The following is a 21,384-nucleotide window of genomic DNA, read 5'->3' on the forward strand; positions in this document are numbered from 1 at the left end:
AAAGATCCTGGAAAGCTAGTCTGGTTTAAGTTAGTCTAAGCTCACACATTGTGAGTTGCATAACACCCATGCTACAGTAACATTACTAAATTATCTAGAAACACAATGAAGAAAGCGGACTAGACTTACAGGTATGTGGTCCTTTTCAATGGAGAAATGTTAATATGCCCATTCAATTGTATGGGCAAGTGCATTCACATGCAGCAACACAGCATAGTGTGAATGCACCTTAAGTATTGTCTGCTGTTAAGTGGCAATAGTTTCCTGTTCTTCTGGGTCCTTTTACATCATAGTAATAATTGCAAAAATGTTAGCTAATTAGTGGCTGTGTGCAGGAGTTATTTAAAAAGAGTCATGCTTATGAGTTTAGCAACATAACACCTCACCTTGCAACAACTATTACTATAATCTGATAAAACAGAGGCAGGTGATGTACATTATTGTAACATATACAGATTATATACAATAAGCGTGGGTGAGGGTTTTAAAAATTGTTTTTGCTCTGTGACATACTTCGCAGAGACTTAACTACTGGAAGAGCAGCTTTTGCAGCTGCCTGAAGACCCCGGGCAATAAAGGGCTCCCAAATTCTTACCTCTCCACTGATACAGGTCAAAGCAGGTGTTGTGGCCATGCTTGTTATGGGTGGGGGAAACATGAGAGTCGCACTGTTATGATGGGAAGTCATTGTGTGCCCACTTGATATATGACCCCCTGCAGATGGGCTTTTGGCTTTGAGGGTCACCAAAGGGAGGAGAAGATAGGGGATAGCTAAAGTGAACTTAAAGGGAAAAAATGTGCCTCAAATGGGTACTTACCTCAGTGGAGGGAAGGCTCTGGCTAATGCAGAGGCTTCCCCCATGCCCCTCGCCTCCACCTTTCCAGTGCTGGGACCCCAGAACCTCTTTGACAAGCCCATGTTGAAGAATGCGCACCGTTGCACTACCACCCATGTACAAGCACCTTCGCAGTAGCACAAAGCACCTCAGGCTTGGCTTCTTCTGACAAGCCCAAGTCGGCTCTGTGCTACCTGGCAGTACGTATATTGCACCAGCACAATACAGCCAAGCTTGTTCATGGATGGGAGTGTGGCTGCAAACTTGCCTTTTTTAAATTATGGGTTTACTTTAACACACTAGAGTCCCTTAAAAGCTTTGCTGGAGTAGGCACAATTTGTAATTATGACACTGGTTATCCAGCCAGCCTGAAAATTAGAGATGACCAATGAGGCCATCTATCTGACAAGCATGCAGCGGCTGAACTGTCTGACAAGCGGTGTGGTTCAGCCTCCTGTGTGAAAGAGGCCTTAAGGTTGTGTGTGTTTGTGTCTTGCCAGTATGTCACACCTATTATTCTCACTATTTCATCCGTATTTACCTTTGAAAACAGCTTGTAAAGAGACATGTTCCACCTGCAATAATGGATTTGAATGCACTTCCTGTACTGGATCCCTGGTGCTGAAGGAGGGACAATGCGTGAAGTCATGTAAACCAGGATATTTCCAGAGCAATCATGTTTGTACAGGTACGCTGAACATATAATAAATTAAATTGTTATTCAGTTACAGTTATTTTTGTGTAATGGGACATTTTACATTTCAATTCCGAATTGTGTGGAAAGGGGCTGGAACCTCTTTGGACTTTTTATTGCTATCCTGTGTAATTATCATTGAGAATTTTCCATAGTTAATAATAATACTTCCCCAACGAGTTGTGGGAATTTTATCTAAAACTGTATGAGACAGTAAGAAATGCTGTAGAGTAGAGAAGGATACACATACCGAAGCAGGTAACTTTAGCTGTCATTCGGCTCGCCCTGCGCCCAACTCACAGGTGGCTGCTACCTACGTACGCTACGCATCCTTGACAATTATTTCTTGCTGACCAGGAAACCCCCAATTCTTTAAAGAATTACGTGCCGCACTAAGCTGCTCCCCACAGCAAGCTGGCACCAACAACTGTGCTGCTCACACTTAGCTGCCACCCACAGATGCATCCATGCATACTTAAGTATGCATGGAAGCACCTGCACACCTCAACCGATGTACTAAGTTGCTGCCCACAACTGCGCTCCCCCCACACTATGCAGTTGGGCACACTAAGCTGCTGCCCAGAACTGTACCGCCCACACTAAGCTACCACACACAGGACCCATGCTTACTTACAACTTTCGGTTAGTGTATGGGATTTCATGTCCCCAGAACCTTCATTTTTTATAATTCTCCATGGCAGCCCCTGGGACAGGAAATAAGGGAAAATGTCTCCTCTGGGGACACAGACAGCAATAACCTGCCCCCACCCTAAAAGTTACTATATTCATTCCACACTATCCAAAGCATAAGTAAACATTGCAAACTTCATTTAGCAGCATTATAAGCAGCATCACTTTGTATTATGACAGACAACACGAAAACACATCAGAGGGCATAATGGAAAACAGTAGTCATGAAGACCCTGCTTGTGAAAGACTTATGAGACTTAGCAACTAATAGATTTTCATCCCAGTTAATTGCTGTGCTGTTATGACTAATTTAATTCCGCACTTGTTCTTGCTTGCATAATGGTGCTGTTATCTTGAGTGTAGTTTCAGTCTGTGCTAGGCATTGTGAGTGATGGCCTCTTCACTCTGAAGCTTTTTGTTAATATTCCTTCTCAAGTATAATGTTTTTCATCTTAGGCCCGGTTCACATTAGCGGTGGCCGTCTGGAATCGCCGTGCCGGAGCCGGACCGCTTTCAGAACGGACGGAACGGACGCACGGCATGGCAATGAAAGCCTATGCGTCCGTTCACATGCGTCCGTTCTGCCGGACCGGATCCGGGCCGGATCCGGACTCCGGCGTCCGTTCCAACATGCGCTATTTTTTGGTCCGGCTCCTCCGGCAGCCGTATCCGGAGCGGAGCCGGACTGCACCATCCGGCCAATACAAAGCAATGAGAGCCGGAGAGCGCACAACACACTGGCTACAAAAACCGGACGTTCTACCCCACTTCCTATGCATTTTGGATGGGGACCACATGGGCCCAGCGAAGAGTGGGGCAGCAGCGATTTCATGCTGGAGCTCTTTTTGCCAGCAACATGTCTGATATGTCTGAAGGAGGCGAACAACAGAGAGAATTCCCAGGTTTACGAGTAAAAAATGCCTGGATCCATGGTCCCAACTGCAGTCTCTGTATCCACGGATGGTCTCCACACGTCCACCTGTCTCCAACAATGACCCCAGACCCTTCTGCTGACCTCCCAGACCCCAGGTAATTAAAAGGATGTTATCTCCTTAAGAAACCGGATCCGGACCGCAACCGTGTTCACACCGCACGGAAACCGGATGCAAACGGACCGGATCCGGATAGGAACCGTACGGATCAGGTCCGGTCCGGATACGGTGCGGTCCGGACATCCGGTGCGGTTTTTACTAAACCGCAAGTGTGAACGGGGCCTTACCTTCAATTTTTAATGATAATCTGTTATTTGAGTCAGAAGAAAGTAAATTAAATTGGTAATTGGTAAATTAAAGGAAAAACAAAGAATAGATAAATCGGTGGTTTTTAGAAAAAGGTTTTTATGCTGCCCATCCCTTGCAGTGATGCTGAATTGCATAAAATGTATATGCTCCCCAATTTTGAGTGGGTGGGGCTGCTTTTGAGAGAAAGGCATAAAGAAAATTGTACCCAGTTGAGCTGCTTTCCAGAACCCTCACATACAGCCATGTCACATGGGTGTTAGTATCACTAGCAACGTACTGCAGCTAGTTGCTAATCATATTTTTCTTGAAGGCTATAATTGCTAGTACAGCAATAATTGCTAACGGGTAATTTTGGTGCCCCATAGGCGCTAATGCAAATATCGGCTTTGGGCGCCCAAAGTAGAAATTTGGGCGCAAGATAAATAGCGGGCGATGGGCCAATCTAACCAAAATTTTCCTTTTTTGAAAATTAGAACTTTATAGAATTTAAAAAATGTTGTCTTTTGTTTTAACACATTTTTTTGTGTTTTAAAAATAGTCATTTTAAAATATATTGTTATAAAAAATGATAAGGTTAGGAAGGGGGTGTTTTAAGGATAGGCATCACCAAGGGGGTTTTAGGGTTAGGCATCAGGAAGGGGGGGGGGGGGGGGTTAGGGTTAAGCGTAGAGGATGGAGGGATTTAGGGTTAGGCGTAGAGGAAGGGATGTTTTAGGGTTAGGCGTTAAAGGACCACTATCGCGAAACATTGTAAAATTTAAAATGCGTCTAAACATATGCAAAAAAGAAGTATGTTTCTTTCAGAGTAAAATGAGCCATACATTACTTTTCTCCTATGTTGCTGTCACTTACAGTAGGTAGTAGAAATCTGACAGAACCGACAGATTTTGGACTAGTCTATCTCTTCATGGGTGATTCTCAGCATGGCTCTTATTCTTTATAAAGACCTTCCCTGAAAAGGATTTATACAATGATGCTGGTCAGCTTTCCTGTTCATTGCACACTTTTTTGGCAGTTGGACAGAGCAACTGCCATTCACTAAATGCTTTAAAAAAAAAAAAAAGAAAACCCTGAGAATATCTTATGAGGAGATGGGGTAGTCAGATTTCTACTACCTACTGTAAGCGACAGCAACATAGGAGAAAAGTAATGTATGGCTCATTTTACTCTAGAAGAAACATACTTTTTAGTTTTTATGTGTATTTTAAATTTTACGATTTTCACGATAGTGGTCCTTTAACCATTTACCGCATCCTGACTTATTCAAACGACTGGTTTGAGCCTGTTAATGGCAACTGGGCAAATAAAATGTGTCTGTTTTATCCACAGGATAACGTTTAGAAGAAATAATAATTTGTTTCCATTATTTTCTTATTTCTACCGTTAAAACGCATTTAGAATAAAAAAATTCTTATCAAAATGTACTACTCACAAAGCCTAATTGGTGGCAAAAAAAAAAAAGGTATAGATAATTTTGTTGTGGTAAGTAGTAATAAAGTTATTAGGAAATAAAAGGGAGGAACACTGACAGGTGAAAATTGCTCTGGTCCATTAGGGTAAAAACCGTTTGGGGTGAACTGGTTAAGAAGGGTTTTTTTTAAGTTTGGACATCAGGAATAGAGTTGTCGCGAACCTGTGATTTTGTTTGGCGAACCTCGAACTCGTGAAAAAAGTTTGCGAACATGCAAACTTTTCGAACTGCCATAGACTTCAATGGGCAGGCGAACTTTCAAAACTAAAAACACTAATTGTGGCCACTAAAGTGATGGAAAAGATGTTTCAAGGGGTCTAACACCTGTAGGGGAACATGGCGGAGTGGGATACATGCCAAAAGTCCCGGGGAAAAATCCGGATTTGACGCACAGCAGAGTTTAAGGGCAGAAATCACATTTTATTGTTAAATTGGAGGCCTAAAGGGCTTTAAAACATCTTGCATGTGTATACATCAATCAGGTAGTGTAATTAGTGTACTGCTTCACACTGACAGACTAAACTCACTGTGTAACGCACCGCAAACAGCTGTTTGTGTAGTGACGGCCGTGCTGGACTGGTGCGCACCATGGCGAGAGTGCAGGCGATGGCGGTTTTCAAGCCCATATGGTCGGCCTGAGGTAGCTGAATGACAGAACAACAGTGACTGAGTGTCCAGCTGATCGACAACTGGTACAACAATGTGCGGTTACACAGGTGCAGTGAAAAGGTTGCAGTGACTGCTGGTACAACAATGTGTGGTTACACAGGTGCAGTGAAAAGGTGACTGCTGGTACAACAATGTGTGGTTACACAGGTGCAGTGAAAAGGTTGCAGTGACTGCTGGTACAACAATGTGCAGTTACACAGGTGCAGTGAAAAGGTTGCAGTGACTGCTGGTACAACAATGTGTGGTTACACAGGTGCAGTGAACAGGTATGCAGTGACTGGTAAATAAAACTGCGTGCTGTTACACAGTTGCAGTGAAAGGCATGCACAGACTGGTATTACAAATGTGCAGCTGTCACACACACAGGTACAGTGAACAGGTATGCAGTGACTGGTATATAACACTGCGTGCTGTCACGCAGGTGCAATGAACAGGTATACAGTGACTGGTATCAATACATTCTGCAGCTGTCACACACACGGGTGCAGTGAACAGTTATGCAGTGACTGCTGGTATAGAACACTGTGTGCTGTCACGCAGGTGCAGTGAACAGGTATGCAGTGACTGGTATCAATACAATGTGCAGCTGTCACACACACAGGTGCAGTGAACAGTTATGACATGACTGGTGGTATATAACGCTGCGTGCTGTCACACAGGTGCAGTGAACATGAACAGGTATGCACGGTCAGACTGGTATTACAAATGTGCAGCTGTCACACACAGGTGCAGTGAAAAGGTAGGCACTGAATGTGCTGGGCCTTGCACAGTATAGCAATTAGCAAGGGCCAGCTGCGACACACAGGGCTGTATAATGCAAAGTGTAACGAATGTGGAATCGTCTCCGTGGTCAGCGCACCAGACGTGCGCTGACGCGGCGGATTTCCTCCACAAGCGTATAATTGAGGACACCCAGGCTAGGTGCTATGCACCCGCAGAGGGCAATTCCCACCGGCAGATGACGCTGTGGAGTGCAGGCGAACACAGCCGCTGCACAGCCACAGATGCCAAATGGGAATTGTACAGATCCAGGACAAGGTACAATTAGGCAGGGCTGGATAGCCCACAGGGAACAGAGCAAAGGGACAGAACCAATGTGTGCCCACCAAACTAGTCGCCACCCAGCAACGGCGAACACACAATGGCGGAAACAATGTAGGAAACGCAATCGCAAGAATGGCGATTGCCAATAGCGACACAAGACTGAGCAGGACAGAGCACCAGGGTAGCAAAGGCACAGCAAATCATACAAAGTGAAAGATAAGGAAAATAACAAACGCTAGGTGAACGCGAACACCGCACTCATTCGCAACAGTGCACGCGTTCGTGCGCGGTCTCCGCGTGTTACGCACAACAGAGACAAGCACGCCTAACTAACCAAATACAGACAAACACGAAACAGAGAACGCGAGCGCTTGCTTAACGGTTACCTCACCGAGCCTACAGCAAGCGTTCGTATCAGACAAGACAGACAAACGTGAAACAGGAACTAGGCAGAAAGGATCCACCGCTCTTCCGTCAGAGCAAGTGTGATCCAAGCAGAAACACGGATCAGAAAGATCCACAGCCGCTATCGCTAGCGGTTAGTGCGATCCAGGAAGACAGATCAGAAGGATCCACAGCACTAGCGCAAGGCGAGTGCGATCCAGGTAGACAGAACAGAAGTATCCACAGCACTAGCTCAAGGCGAGTGCGATCCAGGTAGACAGAACAGAAGGATCCACAGCACTAGCGCAAGGCGAGTGCGATCCAGGTAGACAGAACAGAAGGATCCACAGCACTAGCGCAAGGCGAGTGCGATCCAGGGAAGACAGATCAGAAGGGGCTACCAGTAACAACCGCTGTTCCGGTTAGCACCCAGACACACAGAACGACTTCCTATCGACCACCGCTGGGACAGGACAGTCGCAACAGACAAACAAACAGATAAGCAATCCTAACGGTACTAAAGAAACTGCCTAGTGCAGTCCCCAGAATTACTCTAAGATAACTTCAATAAGAAGTAGCATGGCTGACACTCTCTAGGAGTGTTTACTACAAACCCTGAAGGAATGACCAGCAAAGGACTGTGGGTAATCCCAACCTTTATACTGCCAGTCATCACAGGAGGCAGGTAGGGGATTTGCATAACGAATGTATGCAAATTCCTCAGCAGCAAGCTGCAATACTGACAAAAAGTCTCTCTTAAAGAGACCTGCAGAATGCAGACCTGAACAGTGGTCAAAAAGCTACCTGTCTGCACAGGCAGCTGAGCAGATTCTCACACAGAGTCAGTGGCATAAAACCAGCTATCTTTACCAGAGAGGGGTAAGCTGATTTCATTAAAGAGGCTTAAAGAAAATCTGTAATGAAAAAACTTTCTCTATGTGAGGGTACTCAACTCGGGTGGGGGAAGCTTCCGGATCCTATTGAGGCTTCCCCGGTCCTCCTCGGTCCTCCCAGAGCATCGGCGATGTAAATATTTACCTCCTTGGCTCCAGCGCAGGCGCAGTATCCGCTCTCTGCACGGAGGTAGGTGAAAATAGCCGATCTCCGCCGGGCCGCTATACTGCGCAGGCGCAAGTCTCGTGCACCTTCGCAGTAGAGCGGACCCGACGGAGGCGGCTATTTTCGCCTATCGCCGTGGGAAGAGCCGCAATAGCGCTCCCGCTGGAGCCAGAAAAGGTAAATATTACACAGCCCGACAATTGTCTCCTGTGCGTTCCGTGGGCTGCAGCGAGACCCCTGTGGGATATAGGAGGACGGGGGAAGCCTCAATAGGGTTCAGAGGCTTCCCCCTACTGAGGTGAGTACTCCTCGGCAATGTACTAAATAGAGCCAGGCTGACTAAGATTAGCTTTATTACAGCAGAGACATTTATGATTATATTGGAATTCTTACAATGCAGGGTCAGGTTGTAGACTGCATAATACTACAAAAAACACAGAGTAGTCCGTAAATGGAATTTGATTTTATGGCTGATAATCCTGCTTTAAAGGAAAACACTAGTGAAGTAAAGTGTCGAAAAAGCCATCTGTATTTCTTTTCTAAATAATGCCAGTTATCTAACTCTCGTGCTTATCAGTGAGTTCAAAAGCAACAGCACTGGTTTAAAATTATGCAGATAGAGAGGCCACTAATGATACAATTCTAGCGAACAATCAACCCTCTAATGGCATAATTGCAATCAGAAGGAAACGATCAGAAGGAATGAAATAGGATAGAAAATCTGGAATGATCATTTCAAATAGAATCAACCTGCAAGACGAATCGATGGATCAATCGATGAACACTGTACAATCCGAACAGAAGTTTACTAAAATTGCATCATCAATGGACACCTTAAAGTAGCATGTCCATCAGTCAGACCACAAAAAAGGACAGTTAAGCCAAAGTAGCCTAGAAAGTGCTGCACACACAAGATGGTGAATAACTTTACTTTAAGGGATGGACATTGGCAAGTGTGGCGAGTTAAAGGGAACCTTAACTGAGAGCGATATAGATTTTTCCTTTTAAACAATACCAGTTTTGCTGATCTCTTTGGTTGCAGTAGTAGCTGAATCACACACCTGAAACAAGCATGCAGCTAATCCAGTCTGACTTCAGTCAGAGCACCTGATCTGCATGCTTGTTGAGGGGTTGTGGCTAAAAGTATTAGAGACACAGTATCAGCAGGAGAGTCAGGCAAGTGGTATTATTTTAAAAGGAAAAATCCATATCCTTCTCAGTTTAGGTGCCCTTTAACCACTTAAACCTATCTGGACGAATATATCCATCTAGATAGGCTGTGCTGCTGCCAGTGTGCGGTTGCGCATGATTGTGCGCGCTCCTGCTGCCTGCCGTTAGCCCCGAGATCAATGAATGGGAATATAATTCCCATTCATTGATCTAAGTCCCCTGCATAAAAAACGACAGCCTCTTATCAGAGGCCGTTGTCTTTCTGCAGAAAAAAAAGTTTCCCATTCTCCTAATGCTTCCTGGAAGCGAGATCGTTCGTTTCCAGGACTTTTTAACTATGGCCATCTTGTGGCCAAATAGTAAAACTACACCCACATACATTTTTATTAAATAAATACATTAAGTTACATTTAAAATTAGCTGTTTACCTCCCACACCAACAATTACCCAAATAAAATTTTTAATAAAAAAATAAATAAAAACAATTACAATAAAAAAAAACCCAAAACATAAATAGTTACCTAAGGGTCTGAACTTTTTGTGCCTGTCAAGAGAGTATATTAATATAATGTTTTAAATTATAATCTTGTAAATAGTGATGGACGCAAATTGAAAAAATGCAACTTTATTTCCAAATAAAATATTGGCGCCATAAATTGTGATAGGAACATCATTTAACCTCCTTGGCGGTTCATTGTTTCTGCCAAGGAGGCTGCATTGCAATGTTTTTGTAATTTTTTGTTTTGTTTCATGTAGCTACCTGAGTGGTAGCTACATGAAACACCACTAGAGGGCGCATGTGTCCCTCTAGTCCGATCGCCGCCGGAAACAACAGCAAACAGGAGATTGCGTATAGAACGCGATCTCCTGTTTGGCTTCTCCTGTCGCCATGGCTACGATCGGAATGAAGTTATGGACGTCAGCCAACGTCCTGACGTCAGAAGCATCCGATCCAGCCCTTTGCGCTGCCCGGGAGTGATTGGTCCGGGCTGCGCAGGATTATGGCGGGGGGGCCCTCTTCCGCCGCTGTGTGCAGCTGATCGCCGCGCGGCAGCGCCGATCAAGCTGTACGCGCGGCTAGCAAAGTGCTAGCTGCGCGTACGGCAGTTTACAGATTGGAAATCACCCCACCAGGGGCTGAGATATCCTCCGCGGTGGCTTACCCCGTGTCCAGCACAGGGTTACCGCTAAGGAGGTTAAACCAGGGGTGCCCAATCGGTCTACTGCGATCAACTGGTAGATCGCGACCGCCTATTTGGTATATCGCGGACGTTCTGCCGCGTCATGTTACATTTTGCGGCCGGCAGCTATCAGATTCTGCTGCCGGCCGCTGGCCAATCGGAAGAGGCAGAGGAGGAGAGAGGCGGTACAGCGGGAGAGGAGGACTTTGCGACGTCATAGCTGGAGGCGGCGCTGGGCACGATGTATCAACGCACGCTGCCCTCCACCCCCTGCGCCTGCCATTCAGCCACCCATCTGCACGCTAGCCAGCGCGGCCAAAGGAGGGGAGACCAGGAGGAGCCCCAGACACCGCCGCTGGAACTGGAGGGAGGTAAGTGGCCCCTACACCTAGCTACACTATACCTGGCTAACTGTACTGAAGGCACCTACACCTAACTGCACTATACCAGGCTAACTATACTGAATGCTTACCTGAGGAAAATGTATGCGTGCTCTAACACCAAGTTTTAACCCTAGCAAGTCTGGCTCTGCAAATCTGGCTCAATTGGCTATTCATGAGGCAATGCTCATGCAAATATGCATTTGCTTTCGCACGCCAAACTATGCAGGGTCAAAAAATGAATACCGCAAAGCGGTCGCCCTGCGGGAATTAGTTCATGCCACATTAGCACTATCCAGGAGCACCACGGGGAGGCTTCCCAATGCCCCCATACAACCGGGGGACCGCGGGGTCCCAGGCACTCTCACCGCCTGGGAACCACAGCAGCTCTCCGGAGGGGGAGGCTGGGTGGCGCAGGCGACCCCCCCAAGCATGGCCGGCGCCGGGGGGAGCCGTCCGCTCCAACCTCCCAATATTAAAAACAGGCACTTACCTTAACGTCCATTGCGTTCTGCTACATGCGCATTACCTTGGGGGCACCACATGAGAAAGGAGTGAAGCATGGGTCACGCCAAGCTTTAGAGCTCAGGGCTGGCTCACACACAACACTCCAGAGGGGGGGGGGGAGGACAGGTGCAAACAACTCACTCCAGGGCTCACACCACCAGAGCAAGCCATCTTCCACCTGCCTCCAAAGGATACAACTGCAAAAAATGCTTACCTGAGGAAAATGTATGCGTACTCTAACACCAAGTTTTAACCCTAGCAAGTCTGGCTCTGCAAATCTGGCTCAATTGGCTATTCATGAGGCAATGCTCATGCAAATATGCATTTGCTTTCGCACGCCAAACTATGCAGGGTCAAAAAACGAATACCGCAAAGCGGTCGCCCTGCGGGAAGTAGTTCATGCCACATTAGCACTATCCAGGAGCGCCACGGGGAGGCTTCCCAATACTGAAGACACCTACACCTAACTATACCTGGCTAACTATACTGAAGACACCTACACCTAACTACACTATACCTGGCTAACTATACTGAAGACACCTACACCTAACTACACTATACCTGGCTAACTATACTGAAGGCACCTACACCTAACTACACTATACCTGGCTACCTATACTGAAGGCACCTACACCTAACTACACTATACCTTGCTACCTATACTGAAGGCACCTACACCTAACTACACTATACCTTGCTACCTATACTGAAGGCATCTACACCTAACTACTCTATACCTGGCTACCTATACTGAAGGCACCTACACCTAACTACACTATACCTTGCTACCTATACTGAAGGCACCTACACCTAACTACACTATACCTGACTAACTGTACTGAAGGCACCTACACCTAACTACACTATACCTGGCTACCTATACTGAAGGCACCTACACCTAACTACACTATACCTGGCTAACTATACTGAAGGTACTTACACCTAACTACACTATACCTGGCTACCTATACTGAAGGCCCCTACACCTAGCTATCTACTGAAGGCACCTATACCTAACTATACTATACCTGGCTTCTTATACTGAAGGCCCCTACTACACCAAGCTATCTACTGAAGGCACCTATACCTAACTATACTATACCTGGCTACCTATACTGAAGGCTGATATACCTATGGTAGCTATCTATACTTCAGGCACCTATAGTGATCCACCTATACTGAAGGCACCTATACCTAGCTACCTAAATGTTGGTAGATCTCCTGGACTCGGCAAATTTTAAAGTAGCTCGCGAGCTGAAAATGTGTGGGCACCCCTGATTTAAACAGTGTAATAACAGGGACAGATGGGCAAATAAAATACATAGGTTTTAATCACTTCACCACTGAGGGGTTTTACACCTGAAGCACCAGAGCAATTTTCACCTTTCAGCGCTCCTTCCATTCATTCGTCTATAACTTTATTATTACTTATCACAATTAAATGAACTATATCTTGTTTTTTTTCGCCACCACAGGCTTTCTTTAGGTGGGACATTATGGCAATAATAATTTTATTCTAAATGTGTTTTACTGGGAAAATAGGAAAAAATTTGGGAAAAAATTATTATTTTTCAGTTTTCGGCCATTATAGTTTTTAAATAATGCATGCTACTGTAATTAAAACCCATGAAATGTATTTGCCCATTTGTCCCGGTTATAAAACCGTTTAAATGATGTCCCTATCACAATGTTTCGCGCCAATATTTTATTTGGAAATAATGGTGCATTTTTTTCAGTTTTGCATCCATCCCTAATTACAAGCCCGTAGTTTATAAAGTAACAGTGTTATACCCTCTTGACATAAATATTTAAAAAGTTCAGTCCCTAAGGTAACTATTTATGTTTTGTTTTTTATTGTATATATATATATTTTTTTTGTAATTACAAAAAATAAATAAATTGGGGAGTGTGGGAGGTAATGAGTTAATTTATTGTGGAAAACTAATGTATTTGTATATGTAAAATGCTTTAGGGTGTAGGGCTTACAGTGAGTTTGTTTACATGCGACCTGTAAGCGTCCGGAAGGACGCTTACAGGAAGCAGTACGAGGCTGGGAACATCACAATGATTGCGCTGTTTCTAATAGCAGCGGATCATTGCGGGGGCTTAGGTCAACGAACGGGAATGGATTTTCCCGTTCATTGATCTCCGGGCGAGCGGGCGGCGGCGTACACGAGCGGCAGGAGCGCGCGCACGAGCGGCTGGAGCGCGGACAGCGGCGGTAGCGCGCAAGGTACGGATTTCTCCGTTCCTTGGTTTTTTAGGGGGGAAAAAAGGGATGGAGAAATTCGTACCGCGGGGGGTAAAGTGGTTAATTATGGTAGCATGTATTAATTTCAAACTATAATGGCCAAAAACTGGGAAATAATGATTTTTTTCCATTTCTTTCTTAATCTTCCTGTTAAAATGGATTTAGAATAAAATAATTCTTAGCAAAATGTACCACCCAAAGAAAGCCTAATTAGTGGCGGAAGAAACAAGATATAGATCATTTCATTGTGATAAGTAGTGATAAAGTTATTGGTGAATGAATGGGAGGGGAAAGTTGCTCGGATGCATAAGGTGAACAACACTGTAGGCTGAAGTGGTTAAAGCATCAGCAGGAATATCTACAGCATGCAAAATATTGTGAAACAACAAACTTGGTGTTACAGCATCAGATTGAACCATGTGACATTTCATTTGGTACTAATTTGTACCTGTTACTGTAAGATAAACACAGCTTTGCAGGCTAGACTAATTGCATGTTTACAGAATGTGAACAGATGGCTCACAAATGATGTCAGAAGACATTTACTCTTAAGAAAAGAAACCCAAAATGATGATTACTGGTAGAACATTTGAACACGTCTGTGTTTTTTTCTGTTTTGTGTAATTAAGTTAATTCAATTTCCACCTTATTTTTTCAGTATAATTTTGTGGGTTTTTTTCTCTTTCATCATAATTCTGTACCACCACCCCCCCCCCCCCCCACACACACACACACACATCTGGCCTTATCATGTAATCATAGGAAATAGTCACCTTGATAAAATTGGAGTACACAAAAGAAAAGAAGGAGCACAAAATAATGTAGTATGTCATGCTAGGTAGGACAAAGGTAATAAAAAAATGGGTACTCACAAACCAGGGTTGCCAAGTGCAACCACCTTCAGTGCCTATGGGGAACACCCAACCCGCACTCGGGTTAAAGATCAGTTTCTCGAAGTGGATCCTCACTCTATAAAAATAGAGACAACTGTCCCTACCCTGCTCAAGATGGTGACATGTAGTGCAGGGGATTTGAGAGCTGCCCAATTATATCTAAAACATTAAGGACAATGGTAATAGAGCAGCTTACCTAATAGAGGATCTAGGCTTATATGCTTGAAAGTAGAATTTAATGCAGAAAACAAGTTTTGTGGGCTTTATAGAGGTGCCCAAAACTCCACTCACTACTGACTAGGGATGGCGTTGACCTGAGGAAATGGGATTATAGCCCACATTTTTGTCTTTTTTTGTGTAATAAATTCTACATACAAGCATATAAGCCTAGACCAGCGCTGGGCAAACTCCGGCAAGCCATATCTGGCCCACATGCGATTTAAATGCGGCCCATCCATAGGTGAACAAATTGCTTTCTTCTCCCTATCCCCCCTCCCCCCGAGTCGCGAGTAGGCGATAAGAGTTGGTTAACACTCACCTGATCGCCGATTCCACGTCGCGTTTCCATGGCAACAGGGCATCACATGACACACTGTCAGGATGTTTCAGCATATTACACACTAGCATGTCCTGACAGCATGTCAAATCACACCCTTTTGCCATGGAGACGCAACACTGGAATCGGTGAATCAGGTGAGTTTTAACCCACTTTTATTGCCACTTGCTCCTCTGCAGGTGGTGGTGGGAGAGGGAAAGTATCTTAGGAATGCGGCCTGTGGTTTCGCTGCGGCCCAGGCCGCATTAGGTTTACCCAAGCCTTAGCTAGACCCATCTATTAGGTAAGCTGCTCTTACCTTGTACCATTGTTCCTAACATTTTATATACTGTATAATTTGGTACCTCTCAATCCCCTGCACATCATGTAATCCATGTTTGTTTTAATTTTGCAGTATGGACAGCATTGATCACAGGTAGAAGAGTCATTTTTTGGGGGGGATTTATTATTTATCTTTATTTTTTACTACCTCATTCCCCTGTACTGACTTATAACTTCTATGTGCAAATTCTCTTGTTTCAGTAAAATTCTGGGGGAATTTGCTTCATTGGCTCTTATGGGAATACATCTAATTTGCTTTAGTTCAGCCTGGCTGAACTGGTTGCCTAAAACTGTGCTTATAGGAAAAGCTTCAAATTTTACTGTGTTCATAATTCATTTCACATGTGGAAAACATCGTTGGTTATAACTTTCCATATCAAAAGGTTCAGAGAGCAATAGCTGGAATCTCTTGTTGAGGGTTAGAAAATATTAGGTATTAATAAATAATTGTCCTAAAAACTTGCAGTTCATCTTATATTAATGTAAAGTTGGGCCTATGCTTGGGCGCTCTCATCAATGCATTTGATATGCTTTTGCTTAGAATATTGAATGAGCTGCCCATAGAGGAATAGGCATACTGCTTGTGTAGTTCTGCTCAAAACAAAGACTCTGGGTTACCCTAGCAGGTTTGCAACAATCCCTGTGTGTAAATTAAACCAAACAATTTACACAAATTGCTAATACAGTAAGACAAATAAAAGAATAAAATAACTATTGTAATATGCCAGCTGTATAACACCAGCTCAAATTGTCCTTAGAGTAATCCCCCACAGTGGTGGCAACTCAATAATGTCCAATCAGGGATGGTGGAGTGCTTAAAGTGTACCAGAGATTACTTAAGTTAAAAGTTTTATACATGGGGCTTCCTCCAGTCCCATGCACACGGATCGATCCTACGCCGCCGTCCTTAGTCTTCTGTATCGCCGATACCAGGTCCCTAACTTCGCCAGTCATGGCCAGTCTGCGCAAGAGAGGTGCGTCCTTTACGTATTTCTCCTGCGGCTGCCAGAGAGATCCATAGAGGGCACATTTCTTTTGCATTGCTTCATGGCTTGCTAGTACCTCTTGTGAGGCAGACCCTACACTGCCTCCTCCATGTGAGTTGGCAGAGATGACTGAATTCACCATGGCCCATATTCACTTTTTTGCTTGAGTTTTCTCTCGGGAGAATACATTTTTGCCTTATCTTTAAGATATCTTTTTAGTACTTAACCTCCTTGGCGGTAACCCCAAGCTACCGTCTGGGCGGAAAGCCGCAGCTCAGAGCGGTAACCCCGACCTTCACTCGGGGGTAGAGACCGGAGGCTCTATGCAGAGCAATGTGCGCAGTGGGCGTTTCAACTCACCTCCCGGGGGATCCCGACGTTGGCCGCCATTCTTCTTCCGCTCCTCCGAGACTCTGCTTACCCCCGGTGAGATTGCCGTCTGTCGTCATTCCGACAGCTGGCAATTTCACTTTAGGGTTACCGCGCCACCGAAGGATGGAGGGAAACTGTAGCGCTGGAGGCCAGGGAGGTGAGTGATTGCTGGGGCTATTGCAGATCTCCCTGGCAGCATGATTTTCTCCAGATTTTAGTGTCTGAAAGCATGCAAAAGATTGCACCGCTTTTAGACCCTAAAATCAGGAAAGAATCAAATATGACTTTCACTGCAGAGACTACCTATATTCCTAATTATTTTATTATAGTATTAAGCTGCATGTCAATGGATGGTTGTGAGATACTTAATTAGGCCCACATGCCATATTCCTGAAATGTAAACTGCTCGTGCTCGGCTTGTCGACCTCTGCGCAGAATTTGTAAATACAACCTGTCATTGTAAATGTTGCTGACATTTGGCTGTAGGTTTGTCATGGAGGGCAAAATATAAGCTTGAACTTTAAGCTTTCACTGTGTAAGCTAGAACTGACCATCATCTTGTCAGATAAATCAATACCATGAAATAGCACACATCATTAATACAGCTATTTGAATGTCCTACATTTTCCAATAAAACTTGTTTTAAAATGCAAGATGTAATGTAATAAATACTTTAAAAGACAGATTCAATGATACATCTGACATGGTCTATTCAAATAAATTGCATTAGAGTATTGCATGCAGGCAGCATAATTACAGTGGACATGTATTAAAAGTTAAAGAGGAATTGTAATTAGAGATGGCCCGAACCTCCGATTTTAGGTTCGCAAACCTTCGCAAATGTTTGCGAACTTGCGAACTTTTGCGAACCGCAATAGACTTCAATGGGGAGGCGAACTTTAAAAACTAGAAACATTTATGCTGGCCACAAAAGTGATGGAAAAGATGTTTCAAGGGGTCTAACATCTGACTTTTTGCATGGATGAGTGGGATGGACGCCAAAAGTCCCGGGGAAAAATCTGGATTTGACGCAAAGCAGCGTTTTATGGGCAGAAATCACATTGCATGCTAAATTGGAGGCTAATTGGAGGCTAATTTAAAGTGCTTTAAAACATCTTGCATGTGTATACATCAATCAGGGAGTGTAATTAGAGTACTGCTTCACACTGACACACCAAACTCACTGTGTAATGCACCGCAAACAGCTGTTTGTGTAATGACGGCCGTGCTGGACTGGTGCGCACCATGGCAAGAGTGCAGGCCGTGGCGGTTTTCAAGCCCATATGGTCGCCGGGCTGTGGTAGCTCAGTGATACAACAGTGATTGTCCAGCTAATCAAATTTGGTCTGTCCACAATAAGTCTGCTTACACACAGGAACGTTAGAGGCGCACGTTAGTGCGCCTCTAACGCTCCCCCAACGCACAGCAATGTAACACAAGTGGGCTGTTCACACAGCCCACGTTGCGTCACATGTAACGCTGCACGTTCTCCCGAAAGTGCAGCATGCTACGGCGTTAGAGCGACTTAAGCCGCGTTAGACTGTCTGCACATGTACAGTCATGTTGGGGAGGAGCGGAGAGCGGCCAGGCACATGGCTAATTAATATTCACTGCACGTTGTGACGTGCAGTGTTTACTTCCTGGAGCGGCCGCTCTGTGCGGTGATTGGCCGGCGGGACCACGTGATGCCGCATGCGCACAAGAGTACGCATCACGGCATCACGGACGCCAGAGTGAGCTGCACAACGCGGCTCACTCTGACGTCCACATAGAAGAGCACCAGGCGTCGCGTTAGGTGCACGTTATGCGACCTTAACGTGGCACATAACGCAACGTCTTAGTGTGCAAGTAGCCTAAAGCAACGACCTTATTATCTTGGGTGTGGCCCCCCCGAGACTCATATAGCCGGCGGTCATTGCTTCATTGTGATACGCAAGGCCCTTCACCGCGGCAAGGTAACGATCACGAAGGGGAATGGGCACATGTACATGCCTTTTGTTTTGTTGTTGCAGCTGCAGTGCAGCCAGAAAAATTAGGCAGGCATGTACACGCACCATAAAAACTATTATAGTGGCTGCTGCTAGCTAAAAATTCAGGAATCCGCCTGGAGTCCAGGACCCTGTTGGTGGTAGCGGAGAAGGCAGTCAAGCGGCCTGCAGGCAGAGATGCTGTGTGGGGACCAACTTAGTCTTGGGGCAGGCAGTCACACGGCATGCAGGTAGAGATGCTGTGTGTGGGGACTGACTTAGTCTTCGGGCAGGCAGTAGCCCTCCAGGATCCATGCCTCATTCATTTTGATAAAGGTGAGGTACTGAACACTTTTGTGACTTAGGCAACTTCTCTTCTCAGTGACAATGCTTCCAGCTTCTATGAAGGTCCTTTCTGACAGGAAGCTTGAGGCAGTGCAAAACAGAAGTTGGATGGCAAATTGTGACAGCTCTGGCCACCGGTCAAGCCTGCACACCCAGTAGTCCATTGCTGCTCATACTGTCGATGGTTCTTTCTCTACCATTGTTAAAGAAAGTGTACTGCTAGGGAGTCAGGGTTCGATTCCGGTCTGGAGTTGGCGATTCCGGTCTGGAGTTGGCGCCTGAGAAACGGCTACCACCACACATCCAAGGAAGGCAGCAGGCATGGCATGCAGTCTCGAGTTAGTGACAAAAAATAACAATACAGGAGGACTTTCAAGGCCTTGCTGTATATGAGACAAATCAATTTAAAATCCTTTAACGTTAATCTGTTATGGAGGGCAAGTCTGCCATCCATTCAAGTGAAAGGTATGCACTGACTGCCAGGTATAATACAATGTGCAGTCACAGATGCAGTGAAAGGTATGTAGTGACTGGTATTACAATACAATGTGCAGCTGTCACACAGGTGCAGTTAATAGGTATGCTCGGAGTGGTATATTACACAGCGTGTGGTCACACAGGTACTGTGAACAATTATGCAATGACTGGTATTACAAATGTGCACCTGTCACACGCACACACAGGTACCGGACAGGCACAGTGACACTGCGTGCGCTCACGGAGGTAGGTGGGTGCACTGTGAACAACAGGTAGGTATATGCAGTGATGGGTATTATAACGTGCACCTGTCACACACAGACAGGTACTGGACAGGCACAGTGACATTGCGTGCGCTCATGTAGGTAGGTGGGTGCACTGAAGTGAACAACAGGTAGTTATATGCAGTGATGGGTATAACAAATCTGCACATGGCACAGTAGTAATTACCACCAAGGGGTCAAAGGCCAGCTGCGACTGACTGACAGGGCTGTATAGAATGCAAGAGGGCCACACAAAAAAAAAAATAGATCACAAGAACAAGATTAGCTCTCAAAAGAGCTGTTGAGGGGTGCTTTTTTAGCAATAAGAATCAGCAAGGAGCAAGCTAACAAGCCTACAAGAGCCTAACTAAGCTTTCCCTATGAGAGTCTGCAGCAGCTCTCCCTTCTCTAATTACTGCAGGCACACGAGTGAGTCCAATGCCTGCCGCTGCCTGCCTTTTATAAGGGGGGGGGTGGGGCTCCAGGAGGGAGTGGAGCCTAATTGGCTACAATGTGCCTGCTGACTGTGATGTAGAGCAGTGTTTCTCAACATTTTATTGGTATGTACCCCTTTTCAAACCCTGTACTGACCAAGTACCCCCTAGCATAGTAAACATTTTATTACAAGTACCCCTTGACAAATATATATTTAATCATATTACGTTATAATTGGTTCTAAACGATTTCCAAGCATTTACTGTTGCTTTTAATTAGCTAAAACACTAATCTGCTTTTGTTTAAATAAGATTTATCATTTTCTAAAACTCTAAATTTGTTATTCTTGGTTAAGTATATCAAGCCTGAGTACCCCCTGGAACCATCAGAAGTACCCCTTGGGGTACACATACCACACATTGAGAACCTAGGATGTAGAGGGTCGAAGTTGACCCTAATGATGCACTATGGGGGCGAATCGAACTTCCGGAAAAGTTTGCGGTTCTCCGAGAGCGCGAACCACGGAAGTTCGCTGGGAACCGTTCTGGCCATCTCTAATTGTAATGACATATAATAAAATGTTATTATTTGTCAAATCCATATTTACCTTAAATAGCCTGTTTTCCCTATCAGAAATGCTTCTCATGTCTATATTTTGCTCTCTCAGTAATATTTAGCCTGGGCTATAATGTAATTCAGCTGCCCCCCAGCACTCTGGGAGATCATGTGATGTTCCGGCTCTGCCTGTTCAGTAAGCCAGCACTAATTCAGTAGGAGACCTTTGGCAAGTCTCCCTTACACTGCTACTGCCAATAGAGCGTGCCCTAGTGGCTGCTGCTCTGCTCTGGCGCTTTGAGTCCGCAAGGAGAAAAGCGCAATATAAATGTTATTTGTCTTGTCTTGTCTTCCTGCTCAATTCATAAAGGAAACAAAACATAATTTCCCAGTGATTCACCTTGCCAACAATAAAGATGCCAGCATTGTTGATAAGTATTAGAACGTAAATCAGAATGAGTTAAGATTCTACAATGTGCAAACATTTACTAATTACTTTTTTAATGAATATTGTAAAAACAAGCAATTTTATTTATTAAGTTATACACAATAAATTGAACCAAGAATTATTGCTCTGGTACCTGTTGATTACTATGGAACAAAATGACCTCCTAGTCTTCCTATATATTATATAGAT

General features: G+C 44.9%; 1 protein-coding gene across 2 annotated transcripts in view; it reads left to right on the forward strand.

The window, feature by feature from the left end:
* FRAS1 (Fraser extracellular matrix complex subunit 1) overlaps nt 1-21,384 on the forward strand; it is a 730,981-nt gene that overhangs the window by 352,999 nt on the left and 356,598 nt on the right. For both annotated transcript variants that reach the window (XM_068233564.1, XM_068233565.1), the window contains one exon: nt 1,390-1,524. In XM_068233564.1, the coding sequence (XP_068089665.1) occupies nt 1,390-1,524 (135 nt within the window). The remainder of the gene's footprint in view (nt 1-1,389; nt 1,525-21,384) is intronic.

Source organism: Hyperolius riggenbachi, chromosome 1, assembly GCF_040937935.1.
Source record: "Hyperolius riggenbachi isolate aHypRig1 chromosome 1, aHypRig1.pri, whole genome shotgun sequence".
Lineage (NCBI taxonomy): Eukaryota > Metazoa > Chordata > Amphibia > Anura > Hyperoliidae > Hyperolius > Hyperolius riggenbachi.